Here is a 23,766-nt window from a genome sequence, read left to right as displayed (position 1 = left end):
GGTTACTTATTTTATTTTTTTAGTATATTTTATTTTTCTTATTCAATGTTATTGATACTTAAGTGTTTGCAAACTTTAAGGCTTAGAATTAAACTTTAAAGTTTAAAGTTTTAAATTTGAAATTTAAATTTTAAAATTTTAAAATTTAAATTTGAAAGTAAGTGGTTACAAAAAATTATTTAATAAGACCAATAGGCAATATGCAAGGATCAAACTCCTAAGGCTTTCGTTTTATAATTTCATTGAATAATAAATAACACCTCAAATTAATTTACATGTTCTATTTTGATTTTTTAAATTTTTGAACTTGCAAATTAAAAGTTCAAAACAATTATAAAAAATAAGAAAAAATATATCACATGCCTTGCATCATTTTTTAAGTTCATTCATGTCAACATGAGGTTCTTCATTTTTGGTATTGATTGAATCAAAACCATAAACCATTATATCTCCAATTTCTTGATCCTCTGATTCATCTACCTCCTCACGCCATTGATTTCTCATAGAAGTGATATTATCCAATCTCTGAAGCACACTAGAATTTTCAAAGGGTTGCTGCCCAATGAATGACGGGTATCTCCTAGTTGTTGCCTTGCTTGGCTAAATGCGCTCTCTAATGTGACTGTTGAAATCGGCACATTTAGCATGTCTCGAGCCATGGCCGAAAGAATAGAAAATTGATTTGAGTTGCTCCTCCACCAACCCAGCGGTAGAAATTCCTTTGTGCGGGGCTCTAATGACTTTTACAAGTAGAATTGGAGTTCATCAATATTCCTGCTACTCGTTTGTTGATGCTCTCCTAGTGTAGACCAAATCAAATAATCTTCAACACCATCATTATCCTCCAAAGCACCAGATGCATATGTTGAAACTAAACTTGAAGGAATATTTGAATCTATAGCAACAGAAGCATCAAGAATATTAACATAATAATTATAGAAAGTTTGTAAATGTTTGTGTAGATCAGAAATACAAGTTTCAATATCAGGGGTTTCAGTTAGTCCAATATCCATATAAACATATAAAGCAGTGATTAATTGACGACAAGTGGCCATTTTGATAGAAGGGTTTAAAATAGCACCAATTATGTAAATAGGGTGAATTGGATAGAAATATTTTTAAAATTTATCTAGAATAGATTCAACAATAGAAGTATATCCTTCTTTCTTCTTCAAATTATGGAGTAAAAGAAAAATTTCAGCAATATGAACAAAACTATTTGCAATAGTAGGATAATAAGCTCCAGAAAACTCAAGAGTAGCCACATAAAATTTTTGTAAAAAATTTACAACATCTTCAAAGACATCTCAAGTTCTAGATGTTAACAAACGGTTAGGATCGGTACAATGAGAATTAGCAACTTCAGTTATAGGAATTCTATATTTATGATAACATCTTAAGAATAAATAAGTATAACTCCACCTAGTAATACTTGATATTTGATATTTGATGATATTGAATATTGATACAACACTTCACTTGATTACTCGATATTTGATAATTATAATTTTATAGTGACTAAAGTAAATATTTGGTGAAACTTGGAATAATAAGTAATTGAGAATTTAAGAGTAGTAATTAACATTATCGAGAGATAATTGAGAGAGAATCAGGGTAGTAAGAGAGCAAATTGTGAGAAAAATGAAGAAGAAAGGGGGCTATTTATAGTTTTTAAAATGTTAAAATTATAATTTATCAATTATTAGGGATGGGGGGACTATTTTCTTAAGGGGTAAGCCGAAATGGCCATTTTTGCAAAATATGGCCGTTGCCTAACAATCATTTTTTTATTTGACCGTTGGCAACGGTAAAGAAATTAAAAAAATAATTACAATGATAACCGGGCTGGACCGGGTTGTAGCCCGGTAAAAACCCGATAACCGGGCTAACCGGGTTCCGGGACAGTGGTTACCAAAATGTGTACATTCCCGCCCGACTCCCCGTCCAACCCTCCCCAACTCGTCCCCAAACCCTATCGTATTGGGCTGAATCGGGTCTAATCGGGCTATGATTGGGCTGGCCCGGCCCGATTAACAGGCTTAATTTTGCCGTTCTAATATTATCCAATCTCTGAAGCACACTAGAAATTCCAAAGCATTGTTGCCCAATGAATGACGGGTATGTCCTAGTTGATGCCTTGCTTGGCTAAATGCGCTATCTGTTGCAACTGTTAAAATCGGTACATTTAGCACGTCTCGAACTATGGCCGAAAAAATAAAAAATTAATTTGAGTTGCTCCTCCACCAACCCAGCGGTAGAAATTCCTTTGTTTTATGCTCTGGTGACTTTTGCAAGTAGAATTGGAGTTCATCAATGTTCTTGTTACTCATTTGTTGATGCTCTCCTAGTGTAGACCAAATCAAATTATCTTCAACACCATTATTATCCTCCAAAGCACCGGATGCAGATGTTGAAACTGAACTTGAAGGAATATTTGCATCTACAGCAGCAGAACCATCAACAATGCTAGCATAATAATTATATAAAGTTTGTAAATATTTGTATAGATCACAAATACAAGTTTCAATATAAGTGATTTCAGTTGGTCCAATATCCATATAAACATATAAAGCAATGATTAATTGGAGACAAATGGCCATTTTTATATAACGGTTTAAAATAGCACCATTTAAGTAAATAGAGGGATTTGGGTAGAAATATTATTTAAATTTATCTAGCATAGATTCAACAACAGAAGTATATCCTTCTTTCTTCTTCAAATTATGGAGTAAAAGAAAAATTTCAGCAATATGAACTAAACCATTTGCAATAGTAGGATAATAAGCTCTAGAAAACTCAAGTGTAGCCGCATAAATTTTTTGTAAAAATTTTACAATATTTTCAATGACATCCCAAGTTCTAGATGTTAACAAACTGTTAGGATCGGTACAATAAAAATTAACAACTTTTGTTATAGGCATTCTATATTTATGACAATATCTCAAGAATAAATAAGTATAATTCCACCTAGTAATACTTTATATTTGATATTTGATGATATTTAATATTGATACAACGCTTCACTTGAATACTTGATATTTGATAATTATAATTTTGTAGTGACTAAATTAAATATCTGATGAAACTTGAAATAATAAGTAATTGAGAATTTAAGAGCAATAATCTATATTATCAAGGGAGAATTATGAGAGAATTAGAGTGGTAAGAGAGCAAATTGTGAGAAAAATAAAGAAGAATGGGGGTATTTATAATTTTTTAAAAGTTAAAATTATAATTTATCAATTACTGGGGGGAGAGGGGCTATTTTCTTAAGAGGTAGGCCGAAATGGCCATTTTTGCAAAAAAATAGTCGTTGCCCAACGGTCATTTTTGAATTTAACCGTTGGAAACGATCGAGAATTTTAAAAATTACAACGGTAACCGGACTGGACCGGGATGTAGCCCGGTAAAAACCCAACCAGTCTAACCAGGCTCCGGGGCACTGGTTACCAAAATGTGTACGTTCCCACCCGGCTCCCCCGCCCAACCCGTCCCCAAACCATATCGTACCGCACTGACCCGAGATGATCCAGACTATGATTGGGTTGGCCCGACCGGATTAACATGCTTAATTTCGCCATTCTAATCTTATCCAATCTCGGAAGCACACTAGAATTTCCAAAGCGTTACTGTCCAATGAATGACGGGTATCTCCTAGTTGCTGCCTTACTTGGCTAAATGCGTTCTCTGAGGCGACAGTTGAAATCGGCACATTTAGCACGTCTCGAGCCATGGCCGAAAGAACAGGAAATTGATTTGAGTTGCTCCCCCACCAACCCAGCGGTTGAAATTTCTTTGTGCGGGGCTCTGGTGACTTTTGCAAGTCGAATTGGAGTTCATCAGTGTTCCTACTACTGATTTGTTGATGCTTTCCTGGTGTAGACCAAATCAAATAATCTTCAATACCAATATTATCCTCCAAAGCACCGGATGTAGATGTTGAAATTGAACTTAAAGGAATATTTGCATCTACAGCAGCAGAAGCATCAATAATGTTAGCATAATAATTATATAAAGTTTGTAAATGTTTGTGTAGATTAGAAATATAAGTTTCAATATCAGGGGTTTCAGTTGGTCGAATATCCATATAAACATATAAAGCAATGATTAATTGGCGACAAGTGGCCATTTCGGTGTAAAATAGCACCAATTACGTAAATAGGGGGAATTGGGTAGAAATATTTTTTAAATTTATCCAGTATAGATTCAACAAAAGAAGTATATCCTTCTTTCTTCTTCAAAATATGGAGTAAAGGGGAAATTTCACCAATATGAACTAAACCATTTGCAATAGTAGGATAATAAGCTCAAGAAAACTCAAGTGTAGCCGCATAAATATTTTGTAAAAAATTTATAACATCTTCAATGACATCCCAAGTTCTAGATATTAACAAACGGTTAGGATCGGTATAATGAAAATTAGCAACTTTAGTTATAGGTATTCTATATTTATGACAAAATCTTAAGAATAAATAACTATAATTCCATCTAGTAATACTTGATATTTAATATTTGATGATATTGAATATCGATGCAACACTTCACTTGAATACTTAAAATTTGATAATTATAATTTTGTAGTGACTAAAGTAAATATTTGATGAAACTTGAAATAATAAGTAATTGAGAATTTAAGAGCAATAATCAATATTATCAAGGAATAATTAAGAGAGAATTAAAGTAATAAAAGAGTAAATTGCGAGAAAAATAAAAAATAAGGGATGCTATTTATAATTTTTAAAAGGTTAAAATTATATTTTATCAATTATTAGGGGGGCTATTTTCTTACGGGGTAGGCCAAAATGGCCATTTTTGCAAAAATAATCATTTTTGAATTTGACCGTTGGAAACGGTCCAAAAATAAATAAATTACAATGGTAACTGGGTTGCACCAGGTTGTAGCCTAGTAAAAATCCGGTAACGGGTAACCGTGCTAACCAAGTTCTAGGGCATCGGTTACCAAAATGTGTACGTTCCCGCTCGGCTCCCTGCCCAACCCTCCCCAACCCGTCCCTAAACCCTATCGTACCGGGCTGACCCGGCCTAAACCGGATCAATCCATGATGTTATCGGGCTGGCCCGATCGGATTACCCCGTTTAATTTTGCCGTTCTAATTTTGTTTAATCTCTGAAGCACACTAGAATTTTCAAAGCGTTGCTGCCCAATGAATGACGGGCATCTCCTAGTTGCTGCCTTGCTTGGCTAAATGCGTTATCTGATGCAACTATTGAAATCGGCACATTAGGCACGTCTCGAGCCATGGCCGAGAGAACAAGAAATATATTTGAGTTGCTCCTTCACCAACCCAGCGGTAGAAATTCCTTTGTGCGGGGCTCTGGTGACTTTTGGAAGTAGAATTGGAGTTCATCAATGTTCCTGCTACTGGTTTGTTGATGCTCTCTTAGTGTATACCAAATCAAATAATCTTCAACACCATCATTATCCTCCAAAGCACCGGATACAGATGTTGAAACTGAACTTAAAGGAATATTGCATCTATAGCAGCAGAAGTATCAACAATGTTAGCATAATAAGTATATAAAGCTTATAAATGTTATATAGATCAGAAATACAAGTTTCAATATTAGGCGTTTCAGTTGGTCCAATATCCATATAAATATATAAAGTAGTGATTAATTGGCGACAAGTGACCATTTTGATAGAAGGGTTTAAAATAGCACCAATTAGGTAAATGAGGGGGAATTGGGTAGAAATATTTTTTAAATTTATCTAGCACTAATTCAACAAGAGAAATATATCCTTCTTTCTTCTTCAAATTATGGAGTAAAAGAGAAATTTCAGCAATATGAACTAAACCATTTGCAATAGTAGGATAATAAGCTCCAGAAAACTCCAGTATAGCCGCATAAATTTTTTGTAAAAGTTTTACAACCTCTTCAATGACATCCCAAGTTCTAGATGTTAACAAACGGTTAGGATCGGTACAATGAGAATTAGCAACTTCAGTTATCGACATTCTATATTTATGACAACAACTTAAAAATAAATAAGTATAATTCCACCTAGTAATACTTGATATTTGATATTTGATGATATTGAATATTGATACAACGCCTCACTTGAATACTTGATATTTGATGATTATAATTTTGTAGTGACTAAAGTAAATATTTGATGAAACTTGAAATAATAAGTAATTGAGAATTTAAGAGCAATAATCAATATTATCAAGGGAGAATTGAGAGAGAATTAGAGTAATAAGTGAGAAAATTGTGAGAAAAATGAAGAGAAGGGGGGCTATTTATAGTTTTTAAAAGGTTAAAATTGTAATTTATTAATTATTAGGGGTGGGGGCTATTTTCTTAAGATGGTAGGCCGAAATGGTCATTTTTGTAAATAATGGCCGTTGCCCAGCGGTCATTTTTGAATTTGACTGTTGGCAACGGTCCAGAAATTTAAAAAATTAATAAAAAATTTACAAAGGTAACCGGGCTGGACCAGGCTATAGCCCGGTAAAAACCCGATATCGGGTAACCGGGCTAACCGGGTTCCGGAGCATCGGTTACCAAAATGTGTATGTTCCCGCCCGGCTCCCCGCCCAAACCCTCCCCAATCCATCCCCAAACTCTATCGTACCGAGCAGACACGGGCTGACCCAGGTCGAACTGGGTTGTGATTGGACTGGCCCGATTAACTGACTTAATTTCGCCATTCCGATCTTATCCAATCTCCGAAGCACACTAGAATTTTCAAAGCGTTGCTTCCCAATGAATGACTGGTATCTCCTAGTTGCTGCCTTGTTTGGCTAAATACGCTATCTGATGCGACTGTTGAAATCAGCACATTTAACACGTCTCGAGCCATGGCCGAAAGAACAGGAAATTTATTTGAGTTGCTCCTTCACCAACCCAGGGGTAGAAATTCCTTTTTGCGGGGCTCTGGTGACTTTTGAAAGTAGAATTGGAGTTCATCAATGTTCCTGCTACTAGTTTGTTGATGCTCTCCTAGTGTAGACCAAATCAAATAATCTTCAACACCATTATTATCCTCCAAAGCACCGGATGTAGATGTTGAAATTGAACTTGAAAGAATATTAGCATCTACAACAGCAGAAGCATCAACAATGCTAGCATAATAATTATATAAAGTTTGTAAATGTTTGTGTAGATCACAAATACAAGTTTCAATATTATGGGTTTCAGTTGGTCCAATATCCATATAAACATATAAAGCAGTGATTAATTGGCGATAAATGGCCATTTTTATATAAGGGTTTAAAATAGCATCAATTAGATAAATATGGGGAGTTGGGTAGAAATAGGTTTTAAATTTATCTAGCATAGATTCAACAACAGATGTATATCCTTCTTTCTTCTTCAAATTATCAAGTAAAAGAGAAATTTCAGCAATATGAACTAAACCATTTGCAATAGTAGGATAATAAGCTCCATAAAACTCAAGTGTAGCCGCTTAGGATCGGTATAATGAGAATTAGCAACTTTAGTTATAGGTATTCTATATTTATGACAAAATCTTAAGAATAAATAAGTATAATTTCACCTAGTAATACTTGATATTTGATATTTGATGATATTGAATATTGATACAATACTTCACTTGAATACTTGATATTTGATAATTATAATTTTGTAGTGACTAAAGTAAATATTTGATGAAACTTGAATTAATAAGTAATTGAGAATTTAAGAGCAATAATAAATATTACCAAGAGAGAATTGAGAGGGAATTAGAGTAGTAAGAGAGCAAATTGTGAGAAAAAATGAGGAAGAAGGGGGCTATTTATAGTTTTTAAAAGGTTAAAATTGTAATTTTTTAATTATTATGGGGGCTATTTTCTTTAGGGGTATGCCGAAATTGCCATTTTTGCAAAAAATGCCCGTTGCCCAACGGTCATTTATGAATTTGACTGTTGACAACGGTCCAGAAATTAAAAAAATAATAATAAAATTTTACAATGGTAAATCGGCTGCACCGGGCTGTAGCCCGGTAAAAACCCCGTAACGGGTTACTGGGCTAACCGGGTTCCGGGGCACCGGTTACCAAAATGTGTACGCTCCCGCCTCCCCGACCAAACCGTCCCCAAACCCTATCGTACCGGGCTGATCCGGGTCGATCCGAGCTGTGATTGGGCTGGCCCGACCCGATTAACAAGCTTAGTTTTAGCTAAAGAAGTGAGTACGCCTAGTGGTCCTTGTAACCCAAATCTTTTGCTTCGTTACTTTGTACTGCATTATATTCATTTTTAAAATAAAAAAAAAAATACTAATATAGCAAGAGATCTCTCATTGAAGTTTGGATACAAGGGGTTTTGCTATTTTCATTCTTACAGAAATTGAAAAGAAAAAGTTTTTGATTGTTGGAGAAGAAATATTGTTGCACATATGTGGTGATGTGGCGGCAAATAATAGAAGAGATGCACCCCTTGGTATTTTGCATAGCAGCCAAGATCATAAATGCCTTAAATGTATTACAGATTTATCAAAATCATTTTTCTCTCAAGTACATACTTAAATTACCAATTACGAACCCTAGGCTCAAACACTCCTCTCACTCTAATTCTGTGTCCTAATAGGTTTTAACACGACTATGAATATGAAGATATAAATTAGAGTTCTATTATTTTTAAATGAACGGAAGTTCAGAACCGGAGATAACGTTAATTCTTCCAAAATTTCGAATATTGTTTAGAATAAAAAAGACCTGAGACATATTTTGATAATAGAATAATGAAAATACGTGGGAGGAGAAGTTTTCTTTTTATCTTATTGTTATTTCCATTATCCTGGAGAATTTTCCAATGTATTAAAATGGATAAATTTTAAAACAACAAAATAAAAGTTGGTATCTTATAGAACCTAAATCAAAATGAAACCATATTTTCAATCAATTTTAGTATCTTACAACTAGAGCTACCTGAACTACTTGCAATTAGTACAATTTAATTCTTCGGTCTTTGTCAAATAAACTATAAAAATTGTATCAGTTGTATAGTCTTTGCAATTTTATAGGTAAAGTAAATAATGAGATTATTCATGTTCAGCTACACAAATCATTATTTCGATTGTGTGGGACATCTTGATAATAAAAGGACAAGTTATAATGGAGAAAGAAAACAAGGAAAAGCTTCGCTTCTTTCATATTCCATACAAATGCTAAGGAAAATAATTTTCATTTATCAGTTAAAATTTGATTTAAAAAAAAGTATAAAATTTTAAATATATTTTACTTGTTGATCTCTTGTATTATTTTTCTAATCTTACATGTAAAAGGTCATATAATTAAAATAATACTTAAAATGAATTATAAAACTAAATCTACAGTAATATTTGATGAACTATGAATAGAGTTATCTGGTATGAAAAAGTAATAAATACATCGTGAAATATATTGATATGCGTGCAAACTAACTCAAACATCTAAATTATAAAAAAACAAAAGAAAAAAAAACTAAATCTCCAATCAATCCCCAATACCCTTTTTATTTTATTTTAATTTATATTTTACACTATGGCCTATCATGCCAACACTTTCCCCTTTCTTTCTATCTCCATTATTGACATTATAGTAATCATAAATGATACTAGTAGAATCAATAATTCAACTAGATTGAGTGAGAGAGTAACACCACTACCCCACCCCCTTACAAATACTCTTAATCATGTATTTATATTGTATTATATATATATATATATATATATATATATATATATATATATATATATATATATATCTGAAGAGAATGAAAGTGAAAGCGTTGGACCCCATATGTTTGCTGGGGCCAGAAAGATATGACCTATTAGTGATCCCCTAATGATGAACTTATATAAGTTAAAAAATTCTCAAACAAAGCAAAGGGAATTAGCAATAGCAGCTGTTTTCCTGTTTTATTTTGGGAAATCATTCAAAAGGATAGAAGTAGAACCTTTTATAATGTTCCCTCCCTTCCAATTTTTTTTTTCCTGAAACCTCCCTCATGTCAAACTCCATCAAGAATTATAATATGGTTGGCCAAGCCGGAAAAATTAACTTATTTTGAGAAATGCTTTTTTGTATTTGGCCAAGCTTTTCAGAAAGTGTTTTTAAGTATCAAATTACGAATAAAGACATGAATAGATTTACTTAATAATGTAGTTAATATTATAAGTAAATAAATATTCTTAAAAATTTGTTATTTCAGGCAATAATTAAATATTTTTATTTTATTTAAGTAAAATATGAAAATAAAATTTAAAAGTACTTAATTCTTTTAATATAAGTTAAATTTATTAAAAATTATTCAACAAATATAAAAGCATTCACCCCTAAAGTCACTATATATATTATAAAGCTATCCTAAAAATAATAAAAAATATTTATATATTAATATCTTAAGTATTAGGTTTAACGGTTATTTTGGTATATATTATATTTTGTTAAGGGTATTTTTGGTAAGAAGAAAAATCAAAACTGATTCTGCTTCTGCTTTTGGGAAAAAACTTCTTTTTTCTACTTCCTCTCAAAAGTACTTTTTTTTTCCAAAAAGCTTGGCTAAACACCTCAATTAAGAAAAAAAGTGCTTTTGAGAAGAAAAAAAAAACACTTTTGGCCTCTCGAGAAACTTGGCCAAACATGTTATTATTTTTCTTTGAAAAAAAACTTATAATATCTTGTATAAATCATTTCCTAAAAAGAGAATTTTCTTTTTATGCACTTCTTTTTTATTTTAATAAGGTTATTTACTATATGCATAGTTAAGTTCATTTATTAAAAGGAATATATTTGTCTCAACTTTTAAGGTAATCTTTGTAATAAGAGAAAACGAAAACAGGCATTTCAATATCGCAATTTTGCTTGACCTGTCTCAGTGCTTAGGATAAGTTATAAGTTTAGAATTCTTCAATCTTTCTTAGTGATAGGACATCTGGAATTGGATGCGATTATTTTTAATCTCCCTCCGAAATTTTCCACTAGGTATTTTATTAGAAGTGGCACAAAAAGTGTTTAAGAAAGGCTTTTATTTTTAAAGGCGTATTCAAGATTTAAACTCTATGAATTGAATTTTTAAGATTTTTAATATTGAACACATTATATTTTTAAAGTTATGAGTTTATATCTATTATTTTTACAATTTTAATGAATTTTTACATAGAAATTTATCTCTGCACCGAAAGTTATGGATTCAATTGAACTCTAATATATCCGCCCCTGCGTTAAACAATTAATAATATTTGTTGCTTATATGACATTTTTTTTACCTTACAATATAGAACTAGTATTTTATTTTCTTAGATATCTTTGTATACAAATAAAGTAATATTCAGATTTATTTTGTGATGAGACTCTGCACGGGAATTCAATTAATTATCGAAATTCTCACCGAACTTGTCCAATAAAGTCCCTAGCCTTTGTCTCCAGAAAATGTGGAAAAACGTTTTCTGGAAAGCTGTCAATTTTTTAAAATTTTTGTTTTTCAATCCAATATCACTAGAGGAAAAGTTCACTTTTGGCAAAACTGGAAAATATCTCTTAAGTGGTAATCAAAATTTACAAAAACTGAAAACATTTTTCTAATGCAGTTTGGTTAAATTCTGCAAAAATTAGAAGAATTCTCAAATAAATATTTTTGGCTATTTTTGAAACAAACGTCCTTTTTCGAAATATTTACAATGAACCATCACATCACCCCCTTACTCTAAAAAGTAATCATGCTGTTCAAAGAAATTCAAAAATAAAAGATTAGAGTGAAAAAAGATGAATGTGCTTTTTAGAGACTATCCATTTATGTAGTACTCCACTTGTGACAGCTAAAGTATTCTTAGGATAAGAAAGAAACTATTGTTGCAGTGAGCATTAACTCGTTTTTCTCCTCTAGGCTCAAAGCATTGCTAAAACTACACCAATCAACACACGCTCGTGCTTGTTCATGTTATAAATATATTATATTATAGATGTTCATTTAGTACTCCATTGTAAATACGTTTCCTGAAAAAGCTTATCCATATGAGACTCCGTCGTAAATATGTTTATCTATTTAGTACTCTATTGGAAATAAGCCTTCTGAAGAAGCTTATCCTTTCGGTACTCCGTTATGGATAAATATTACCAATGGTAGAAGATTATCTATATCTGGTACAGCAGCTTAGAGTAGCAGTTTACACAGCAGCTTGCAGCAGCAACTTACAAGCAGTTTACACAGCAGCTTGCAGTAGCAGCTTCCTTTCTTCTATAAATAGAGGAGAATTCAGTTCATTATGTACATAAATTTGAAGTTTGAATAATATATCAGTTTCTCTCTATACTTGTCTTTACTTTACTGTCTTTATTTTATAACATGTTATCAGCACGAGACTCTGTCATATCGAGAAAATACTTTGAAAGTATCAGAGGTACGAACTTTCTTTTTCTAAAAAATGTTAAATCTTTCTAAACTTGAGTTTGTAGCCCTGGATATATCGGGCAAAAACTGTCTTGGGTGCTGGATGCAGAAATTCATCTTGATGCGATGGATCTGGCGGTCACCATCAAAGATAAAAACCAGGCATCAAACCAAGACCGTGCCAAAGCAATGATATTCCTACGCCATCACCTTGATGAGGGCCAGAAAATGGAATATCGTACTGTTAAAGATCCAGTCATAATGTGAAGTAATTTGAAAGATAGATATGACCACCTAAAGATGATCGTTCTTTCACAGGCACGTTATGATTTGACTCATCTAAGACTACAAAATTTTAAATCTATCAGTGAGTATAATTCTGCTATGTTCAGAATTATTTCCCAATTGAAACTATGTGGTGACAATATTACTAATCATGATATGTTGGAGAAAACTTTCACCATTTTTCATGCCTCGAATATGCTCCTGCAACAGCAATATCGAGAGATGGGATTCAAAAAGTATTCTGAACTTATCTCACATCTTCTTGTAGCAGAGCAACATAATGGGCTATTAATGAAAAACTATGAAAGCCGAGCTACTGGTTCTTGTCCATTCCGTGAATTGAATGAGACGAACTTCCACCAAACTAAGCGTGAAAGAGGACGTGGCCCCAGTCGTGGTCATGGCCGTGGTCGGGGAGGAAGCTCTAATCGTGGTAATAACAATGCATCAAATAACCCTCCTCACCACCAGCAGTGAAAAAGAAAGGAACAAAAGCATGAAGCGGTGCAAGCAGCAAAGCGAGAAAATGCATGTTATAGATGTGGAGGAAAAGGGCACTGGTCACGTACATGTCGTACGCCAAAGCACCTGGTTGAGCTGTATCAAGCCTCCCTGAAGAAGACAGAAAAATATTGAAGCAAATTTTATTTCTGAAGATAATTTAGACTTCATGCATTTGGATGTAACTGATTATTTTGCACTCCTAGAAGGAGAAACAAGTCATGTGATCGGTAGTGAATCTGTAGAAATGTAAATATTTAAATTTTTGTTGTTTGTAGTAGATAGTATGGTTATGTAATTGTTGTACATAAATAAAAGTTATGCTTTGAAAATGATGTTTACTATCATATTTATTTTGTTTATGTCATTTTGAAGAATAAGGATAATCCTCAAATTATGTTTGGATCAAAGACCAATCATGAAGATATTTGTGTAATTGATAGTGGAACAACTCATGCCATATTCAAAGATCAAAAATACTTTTCTTATTTTCATGAGAAAAAAGCAAATGTTTCAACAATTTCTGGTAATATAAGTTTGATTGAAGGCTCCGGAATAACTACTGTATTTCTGTCTAAGGGAACAAAACTTATTATCGACAATGCATTGTTCTCCTCCAAGTCCCGAAGAAACTTGTTGAGTTTTATAGATATCCGACGAAATGGGTATCATGTTGAGACAATAGATGAAATGAACGTGGAATATCTTTGTATTACAAAGAATATTTCTGGCCAGAAATGCATTGTAGAAAAGTTACCAACTTTATTTTCTGGCTTATACTATTCAAAAATTAGTACAGTTAAAGCACACTCTATCGTAAACCAGAAGTTTACTGATTCAAATACTTTTGTGCTTTGGCATGGCCGTTTGGGGCATCCTGGATCAATAATGATGAGACGAATTACTGAAAATTCGAGTGGGCATCCATTAAAGAACCTGAAGGTTCTTACAAATGATGAATTTTCTTATGATGCTTGTTATCAAGGCAAAATGATCACTAGACCATCACCAATGAAGGTTGGCATTGAGTCCCCTGCCTTTTTAGAACGTATACATGAGGATATATGTGGACCTATTCACCCACCAAGTGGGTTCTTTGGATATTTTATGGTCCTAATAGATGCATCTTAAAGATGGTCTCATGTGTGCCTATTATCATCTCGCAACCTGGCATTTGCAAAGTTATTAGCCCAAATAATTCGATTAAGGGCACAATTATCAGATTATCCTATAAAGTCTATTCGCCTTGATAATGCTGGAGAATTCTCATCTCAGGCTTTCGATAATTACTGTCTAACAGTTGGAATAAAAGTCGAACATCCTGTACCTTATGTTCATACTCAAAATGGCCTTGTAGAGTTATTTATTAAACGGCTGCAATTGATAGCAAGACCACTACTTATGAAAATAAAATTGCCCACTACTATTTGGGGCCATGCTATCTTGCACGCAACATCACTTATCCGTCTCAGACCAACACATTATAATAAATATTCTTCGTCACAATTAGTTTTTGGTCATGAACCAAATATTTTCTATCTACGAATTTTTGGATGTGCTGTATATGTGCCAGTAGCACCACCACAGCGCAGTAAGATGGGACCCCAAAGAAGATTAGGAATATATATTGGGTTTGAATCACCCTCTATTATTCGCTATCTTGAACCATTAACGGGAGATTTATTTACTGCTCGATTTGCAGATTGTCGATTTGATGAAACAAATTTTCCATAATTAGGGGAAAAGAAAAAGGAAATCAAAAAAGAAATTGTGTGGAAAGTTTCATCATTATCTCACTTTGATCCACGTACCCCTATATGTAATCAGGAGGTCCAGAAGATCATTCATTTACAGAATATAGCAAATCAAATGCCATATGCATTTACTAATTTGAAAAGGATAACTAAGTCGCATATCCCTGCAGAGAATGTGCCTATCCGAATTGATGTCCTAGCAGGACCATCTACTAGAATGGGAGCTAGTGAACCTAAAGCACGCCTGCAACGTGGTAGACCATTGGGTTCTAAGGATCGAAATCCTAGAAAAAGAAAATCGACAAATGATCAAAATGATATTATGAAGGGATCTCCCGAAGAGACCCAATATCTGATTAGTTTTGAGATTCCTGAAAAAATCAATGAACCCGAGACTCAAGTGAGTGAGGAACTTTTAATAAGTTCTACTGGTGATGAGATTAATTTAAATCGATCTGAAATAGTGGTGGATAATATTTTTGCATATAATGTTACACTTAACATTATGCAAGATAGTGAGAATCTTGAACCCCGATCTGTCGAAGAATGTCGACAAAGATCTGATTGGCCAAAATGGCAAGAGTCAATTCAATCGGAATTGAAGTCACTTGCTAAAAGAGAGGTCTTTGGACCAGTAGTCCAAACACCAGCTGGTATAAAGCCAATTAGTCATAAATGAGTTTTTATGCGAAAAAGGAATGATAAAAATGAAGTTGAAAAATACAAGGCTCGCCTTGTTGCACAAGGATTCTCACAATGACCTGGAGTCGATTATGAAGAAACATATTCACCAGTTATGGATGCCATAACATTTCAATATCTCATCAGTCTAGCCTTACGTGAACGGCTTGAAATACATCTAATGGATGTGGTTACAACTTATCTGTACGGGTAACTTGATAATGAAATTTACATGTAAATTCCTGAAGGATTTAAAATGCCTGAATCATATTTAAAATTTCGAAAAATGTACTCAATCATATTACAAAGATCTTTGTACGGTTTAAAGCAATCTGGGCGCATGTGGTATAATCGCCTTAGTGGATATTTGCTGAAAGAGGATTACATAAATGATGTTATTTGTCCATGTATTTTTATAAAGAAAATGGCTTTAGAATTTGTTATACTTGCTGTTTATGTTGATGGCATAAATCTTGTTGGAACTTCATAAGAGCTCCAAAAGGCAATTGAATATCTTAAGAAAGAATTTGACATGAAAGATCTTGGAAAGAAAAAATTTTGTCTTGGTCTGCAAATTGAACATTTAGCAGACGAGATCTTTATCCATCAATTTGTCTATACATAAAGGGCCTTAAAACGCTTTTACATGGTAAAAGCGCATCCATTGAGTACACCAATTGTTGTTCGATCACTTAAAGTGAATAAAGATTTGTTCCGACCTCCAGAAGATGATAAGGAACTCCTTGGTCCTGAAGTACCCTATCTTAGTGAAATTGGTGCACTAATGTATCTTGCTAATGCTACAAGGCCTCACATAACATTTTCTGTTAATTTACTAGCAAGATATAGTTCTTCTCCTACACGGAGACATTGGAATAGGATTAAGTATATATTGCGATATTTAAAGGGGACTCTTGATATGAGTTTGTTTTATGCTAACAAATATAGTGCAGATCTTGTTGGTTATGCAGATGCAGGTTATTTATCTGATCCCCATAAAGCTAGATCTCAAACCGGGTACGTTTTTACATGTGAAGGTACTATCATACCATAACGCTCCACAAAGCAATCCATTGTTGCTACTTTTTCAAATCATGTTGAAATAATAGCTATTCACGAAGCAAGTTGGGAATGCGTATGGTTGAGATAAATAATTCATTTTATTCGAAAAATGTGATTTGGAATGTGAGAAAAGACCCACAATTTTATACGAAGACAATGCTGCATGCATAGCCCAATTGAAGGTAGGATTTATAAAAGGAGATAGAACGAAACACATTTCACCAAAATTATTCTACACACACAATCTTCAGAAATATGGTGACATTGATGTGCAACAAATCCATTCAAGTGACAATCTGGCAGGTTTATTCACTAAATCTTTACTAACTTCAACTTTTGAGAAGATGGTATACAATATTAGAATGCGGAGACTTAAATATTTGAAACAAGATTTTAATTAGGGGGAGTAAAATACGCGATGTACTCTCTTTTCCTTACTAAGGTTTTTTCCCACAAGGTTTTCCTTATAAGGTTTTTAATGAGGCAGCTAGCAATGCGTATTACTAAATATGTGTATTCTTTTTCCTTTACTAGAATTTTTTTTCAAAGGGGTTTTTCCTAATAAGGTTTTAATGAGGCACATTATCTTTTAATGAATATCCAAGGGAGAGTGTTATAAATATATTATATTATGGATGTTCATTTAGTACTCCGTTGTAAATAAGCTTCTTGAAGAAGCTTATCCATATAAGACTCCGCCGTAAATATGTTTATCTATTTAGTGCTCTATTGGAAATAAGCCTCCTGAAGAAGCTTATCCTTTCGGTACTCCGTTATGGATAAATATTACCAATGTTAGAGGATTATCTATATCTGGCACAACAGCTTAGAGTAGCAACTTACAAGCAGCTTACACAGCAGCTTGCAACAACAACTTACAAGCAGCTTACACAACAGCTTACACAACAACTTGCAGTAGCAGCTTACATAACAGCTTCCTTTCTTCTATAAATAGAGGAGAATTCAGTTTATTAAGTACATAAGTTTGAAGTTTGAATAATATATCAGTTTCTCTCTATACTTGTCTTTACTTTACTGTCTTTATTTTGTAACACTTCCGTCCAAAATTATTTGACGGTATTTGACTCGACATAAAACTTTTAATTTTTTTAATAATTTATAATCTAAAACAAACCATAAATCTTTATGTAGTTGTAAAGAGAAAGTCAAAATTATAAAGATATATTATATTTTTAAATAAGTAAAGATGATATTCATTTTCGTTCTGAAAAGAAAAAAATTATCACATAAATTAGAATTGAGAGAATAACTAACAATAACAAACTTATTAAAAATCTTACAAGTGGGTATGTAAATGACAAAGTTAAAAGTGTATGCAAACCATACCTTACCTTTGCGATGGGAGAGATTATTTTCGACAAACTTAATTGAGAGAGTAATTCATATAAATCACCAATTGCCGTGAGATGAATAAACTTTTTTAATTAAAAGTTTCGGATTCAAAAAATTTAAAAGTAGAAAGAAATTCTTAATAAGAAATGTCTTTTTCCTTTATAAACCTTATGCGGCGGGTGAAAACAAAAAAATAATGGAAGACTACTGAGTATAAAAAACACAAGATGGGTCCCACACCTGTCATGGGAGAGTGTAATACACGCGCCTCGAAACCGCGCTTGGGATTATTCACTACCCTCGGTGCAGCTACTAGAGAAGAGTAGAGGAAATATGGAGGGCTCCTGTGTCAGAAGGCTAAAATTGCAAAACAAAGAGAGAACGTGCAGTAGATCTGGATCCACTTAAGCACAAACTCACTCACCTCTCTTTCTTCTTACTTTCTTTCTGATTATTTTTTTTAACCTCCTTGAAAGAAAGAGAAAAAGATTAGTATATCTGTATGTATAGAAAGAGAAAGAAAGGAAGAAAGATTATAGCTTCACTCACTATCCCATAAACACAAAAAACAAAGCTGTTGTTTTTAAGTGGGGGTGGGTGGTTTTTTTGAAATTAAGTGCTACACTGTTGCTTACCAGTAAATATTTATGGGTTTGCTGTTTCTGTTGCTGTCAAGCTGCTGCTGCTGCTGCTGATACTTGCAGGCTGCTCATAGAAATATAGAGGGGCGGTGGTTTAGTTCTTTTGCAGTTTATAGTCTAGTTTGTTAACAACCCCATGTAGGAAAATTGGAAGAAAGTGGAAATAAAGAGGAAGTTGAAAGATTTTGTAGTAGAAAAAGGGAGAGATCTTTTATGGGTAAGCTCATGTACTTCTGAGATCAGTGCTAATCTTTGTGGTAAAATAAATAAGAGGAAAGAAAGAAAGTTTCCAGCTTTACTCTTCTTTCCTTCTTTTCTTTTGCTTCTTGTTTTTTTGTTATCTTGTTTGTAGTTTGCTGTTGTAACTAAAGCTTTCAGCTTTCTTTATAGAGAAATACAACTACCTTATTTTCTTTCAACTTAGGGAACCCTATGAAAACCTCTCCTTTTTTCATCTTCCCCCACGGGAGATTTCCACTTTTCTCTTAACACTTTCTTTTCCTTTTTTCTTGGTTGTTTTATGCAGGAAGACTAAGAGAAAAAGAGCAGCTTAAATCCTGTTAAGAAACAGCTGGTATAGTTGCTAGTTGGTGGTGGAAAAAGAAAGGATCTTTTTCTTGAGTCTTTAGTTGAAGAAAGACAAAAAGAAAACAGGAAAAGTTTGAGGGTTGGAGTTGAATCTACTACCAACCCTAAAAGAGACTGATAATTATGGATGCATATGAAGCTACAAAAATAGTTTACCAAAGGATTCAAAATTTGGATCCTGAAAATGCCTCAAAAGTTATGGGGATTCTTCTGATACAAGACCATGGTGAGAAAGAAATGATCAGATTAGCTTTTGGTCCAGAAGCTTTAGTTCACTCAGTCATTCTTAAAGCAAGAAAAGAACTTGGCCTTGCCTCAAACTCACCTTCTTCTACACCTTCAACTCCTTCTTCACCTTCACCTTTTAGTGGTGTTTTTTCAAGGCAGAATTCTTCTGGTGGAAGGATTCTTGGTGGTATAAACCTTCCTTCACCTCTTAGCATAACTAGTAACAACCAGTCTTCAACTGTTTCAGCTTCTTGGAGTAATACTACTCCTAGCTTCTCTGACTTCCAAGAAACTGATCTAGTTAGTCCTAGTGCTTCCACCAATGGAATCAGCAACTCCACTATGAATTCCTCTGCTCCACCCTTTTATTGCAGTGGAGAAATGGATTTGATAGATGAGTTTCAACTACAGGACCAACTTTCTTTCTTGAATGATGGGTCACCAACCTTGGGTCCTAAAAATCCTGATGTTTATTACCCACACCAACAGCAGCAGCAGCAAGATTTAGCCTCAAGTCCAAGTGGGGATTTCTCTTCATACAACTGGGGTAGCAACTCAGTCAACGGCCTATCCCATAGGAGGAGTTGCTCTGTGAGTGATATTTCTTTAGGTGGTGATGACCAAAGTGGCGGATTTGGTTGGAAACCTTGTCTGTATTTTGCTAGAGGGTATTGTAAGAATGGAAGTAGCTGTAGGTTCCTACATGGTGCTGGAGAGGTGGTTTCTGAAGTTGTGGGGTCACCAAGCAAGTTTGAGATGATGGAGCAGCATTGTCAACAACTTCTCAGATCTAAGTCAACAGCTCAGCAGCAAAGACTAACCACTGCTTCTCAGCTCATGGCTTCTTCTAACTTCCCTTTCTCTCCTGTGGCTGCTAACAAATGCATGAACTTTCTTCAGCATCAACAGTTGCAGCAGTCTGCTGAGAGTCCCAGGTTTGAAAACAAAACCCCTTTCTTTTTTTCTGTCTTTGAATTGGAACTTTAGACTGATTCTTGGCTGGAAATTTCTACAGAGCAGCTGCTGCTGCTGCATTGATGATGGGTGATGACATGCATAAGTTGAACAGAATTCGTTTTGAAAGAGGGGATTTTGGGTTGAATGGTGGAGCTGGGATAGCTAATCCAGGTTCAAGGCAAATTTACTTGACTTTTCCAGCTGACAGTACTTTCAAAGAAGAGGATGTTTCCAATTATTTCAGGTATAATTGCTTAATTCAATGAATTAAGCTTGGCCCTTATTGAAAGTTCTGGTTTCTTAATTCATGTTATTCTTTCCTTTTCTAGCACTTATGGGCCTGTTCAGGATGTGAGGATTCCATACCAGCAAAAGCGGATGTTTGGTTTTGTTACATTTGTTTTTCCAGACACTGTGAAGACCATTCTTGCCAAAGGAAATCCTCATTTTGTATGTGATGCTAGGGTACTTGTCAAGCCATACAAAGAAAAGGGCAAAGTCCCAGAAAAGTTTAGGTATTAATCCTTCAGTTACAGGTATGCAGTTTATATTGATCCTTGTATTCTTTATATTAATATTTCTCTTTCTTGGTGTTATTAATCATCAGGAAGCAACAGCAGCAGATGGAGAGAGGAGAATTTACTGGATGTGGTAGTCCTACTGGCCTAGACTCCAGAGATCCATTTGATATTCAGCTTGGTATGTATCAACATTAGCGATTGATTTCTGGTGTTCTTTTTTCAGTAGACTGTGATGGCTCCCCAAAAGTTTTAACCTTTAAATGCTAATTTCATTTACTTATTTTGGTTAACTTATTTTTTTTATAGGTGCAAGGATGTTTTACAATAGTCAAGACATGATGTTGAGGAGAAAATTGGAAGAACAAGCTGATCTGCAACAAGCAATTGAGCTCCAAAGCAGGAGACTGATGAATTTACAGCTTCTTGATGTCAAGAGGAGCAACCATCACCGTGCCCTTTCATTGGGAGCTGTTATCCCGTCCCCACCTCACTCTCCAGGCTTCTTCAATCAAAACTTTGTTCATTCCCCCAACCTTAGCAGCCGAGAAGCCGTAGAAGGTATAATATCTTGATTTTTGCTTGAATAGAGTGAAAGAATATAGAAATATAGATGTTGCCGATACATATGTTACAAGTTCGAACACTTTGCATTTAAGCGGAGAAGGGTAAAGAGGCGGTCCCATTATCCACCAAATTCGGACCGTTGCGAGCTAGCCCTTGGAGATTTTTCGGTTACTAATAAAAGGATAGATGGAAATGGAAGCTTAGTTGATTGAATAATTATGGAAATGGGGTTTTTAGCCTAAGATTTCAGAATGAAGATATTGATATTTGATGTTTATTTTGTTTCAGAGAATGGTTTTGCTCCAAAAATGGCCAATTTTGCTGCTTTTTCCCCAGAAGAAAAGAACCCAAATCTCACTGCAAAGGACAGGGACTGCTACACATCTAAAGATGAAAATAGCAATGGCAAAGAAAGTTCCAAGAACGAAGAAAATGATTTTCAAGAAAGGTAATGGTTGTTGTCTTATTACTATTAGAAATTGGCCAAAGCTAGTATTTATTACTTCTGGATACATCTCTGTTAATGGACTTTGGTAAATTTCTCAATTTGATTAATTGCATTTCCTTCTGTTGTCTGGTTCTGATTCAAGCAAATTTACCAATAAATGATTGGTTTCAGCAGTTTGGAGCATAATCTGCCAGATAGTCCATTTGCATCACCAAAAGCTGTTGGAGAATTCATCACAACTTTCTCAAATGATGTTACTACTGGAGAAGCTGACAAAGGTGCTGGATTAAATGCATCATCATCGTCTGCTAACAATAATATGATCCCTTCTTCCTCCTTGTTTCCTGCTACTAGTGCACTAGACATCACTCCTTTCAAATCATGTTACTTCCAAATGCCTAGGTGCATTTCACTACTTCACTTTGTTTGTCCAATCTCTTCTTTATTAAGTAGTATATTTTTTAAGGGAAAATGTTCAGATTTACCCCTCTATTGTATCTTAATATAGATCCTTCCTTATTTGTTTATATATGATATGATTATTCTAAGCAAAGTCCAATAATGGACATTAATGCAGGTTCCCTTCAGGACATGGCACCATTGGAATGTAGGCCTGGACAGCTTGTTATGTTCCGTAGTGTAGCTTCCTTAGTTTAGGTAAGTGGTCACATATTTTTTTTATCCTTTGGCTAATTAATTAGTACTACCAACATCTTGGTACTTGGTTCTTTTATTGATGTTGGCTGCTTGTTTTTTGGTCTTTTGTGGTCATTTGTTTCAACAGGAAGGAAAGTAAGATGACGAATGTAACTTAAAACAAAAATACTACTGTATCAAGAACCAGCCAGCAGCCAGCCAGCAAATACATACACTACTTACTACTACTACTACTATACAAATATGCATACATATAAAATATGATGTGTGACAGCCATTTCCCATCTCTGGGTTGTAATGTTTTAAGATCTTTTTTTCATATCTTTCTGATAGTTGAGGCTGGACCACAGGTTAAAAGAAAAACAAAAAGGAAAATTAGCCATAGGTGAAAAGAAAAATCCAAAGCATCAACTTTTGGGACTGTAATTTTCTTCCTCTTTCCCTCAATATTCTTGGGTATTAGTGTGACATCCCAAAGGTTTAGTGTTTCTTTTTTCAAGTTTTATGTTGTAATCAGTTGTACAGAAGATGCAGCAAGCAGAAGGGCAGAAGACTAATCAAGGCATCAAGTGAAGGTAAATTCAAGAAAATGCCATATAAGTAAATTTGAAATACTCACTTAGTAGGCAAAGGAAAAGTGTTTTGTTGTAACTTTGTACTGTATCCTTCAATGGGGTTTAATACTAATATGTTTTAGCATATAGTTTTGTTTTTATTAGTATGATAAGGAGTAGTAGCAGGCGCTTTTTAGGTACAAAAATGAAATGGTAGTGTCTCTACCATATGTAGCAGCTACCCTTTTTTTAATTTTATTTCAACCTTTTGTTGTAATTTGATAAGCATTAGATAGTATCAATCAAGATGTAAACAGACAGAAAAAAGGAGGAAAATTGAGGAAGTTTCATTTCATGTATTAGCTTGATTGGTGTCTCTTTCTTAATGTGTTTGCTTTTTAATAGTAATTTCTTTTTTTATTTTATAGGAATTTGTCTCTTCAATGCAGTTGTCCTTTTCCCCTCTTTAATATGTTAGGGGGAAAAGAAAAGAAAGGCACATGGGATGGTGCTGACACTTGATTGTGGGGCCTATTCATAAATTTATCTATTTGTCATGGTTTGTGGGTCCTATTCACCAACACCCATGTGATTGTCCATGTTCTCTCTCTTTTATGCATATTGTACAATGTGC

General features: G+C 34.0%; 1 protein-coding gene across 4 annotated transcripts; it reads left to right on the top strand.

Annotated features, from left to right (window-relative positions):
* The first annotated feature begins 18,219 nt into the window (after positions 1–18,219).
* Positions 18,220–23,491, top strand: LOC107790291 (zinc finger CCCH domain-containing protein 53). Of its 4 annotated transcripts, none has more exons than XM_075237979.1 (10): positions 18,220–18,832; positions 19,142–20,366; positions 20,447–20,632; positions 20,718–20,903; positions 20,996–21,087; positions 21,216–21,467; positions 21,762–21,921; positions 22,096–22,323; positions 22,499–22,578; positions 22,706–23,491. In XM_075237979.1, exons 2-9 carry the CDS (start codon positions 19,327–19,329, stop codon positions 22,530–22,532), a joined length of 2,178 nt encoding a protein of 725 aa, XP_075094080.1. In that variant the 5' UTR covers positions 18,220–18,832; positions 19,142–19,326; the 3' UTR covers positions 22,533–22,578; positions 22,706–23,491. The 4 variants fall into 4 exon arrangements, with proteins under 4 accessions (XP_075094080.1, XP_016467694.1, XP_075094082.1 ...); XM_016612208.2 differs by having other exon boundaries at positions 18,222–18,832; positions 22,093–22,323; XM_075237981.1 differs by having other exon boundaries at positions 18,223–18,832; positions 22,096–22,199.
* Positions 23,492–23,766: the final 275 nt, after the last annotated feature.

The sequence above is a fragment of the Nicotiana tabacum genome, chromosome 19 (assembly GCF_000715075.1).
Source record: "Nicotiana tabacum cultivar K326 chromosome 19, ASM71507v2, whole genome shotgun sequence".
NCBI classification, from domain to species: Eukaryota; Viridiplantae; Streptophyta; class Magnoliopsida; order Solanales; family Solanaceae; genus Nicotiana; species Nicotiana tabacum.
Note: the sequence above shows the minus strand (reverse complement) of the source record. Positions and strands in the feature narration are given on the sequence as shown.

Excerpts from the sequence above, each read along its gene's own strand:
- LOC107790291 (XM_016612208.2), top strand. The coding sequence starts at position 19,327 with ATGGATGCATATGAAGCTACAAAAATAGTTTACCAAAGGATTCAAAAT. Across the intron at positions 20,367-20,446 it reads CAGTCTGCTGAGAGTCCCAG|AGCAGCTGCTGCTGCTGCAT; the intron begins GTTTGAAAACAA and ends AAATTTCTACAG. Across the intron at positions 21,468-21,761 it reads CAGCCGAGAAGCCGTAGAAG|AGAATGGTTTTGCTCCAAAA; the intron begins GTATAATATCTT and ends ATTTTGTTTCAG.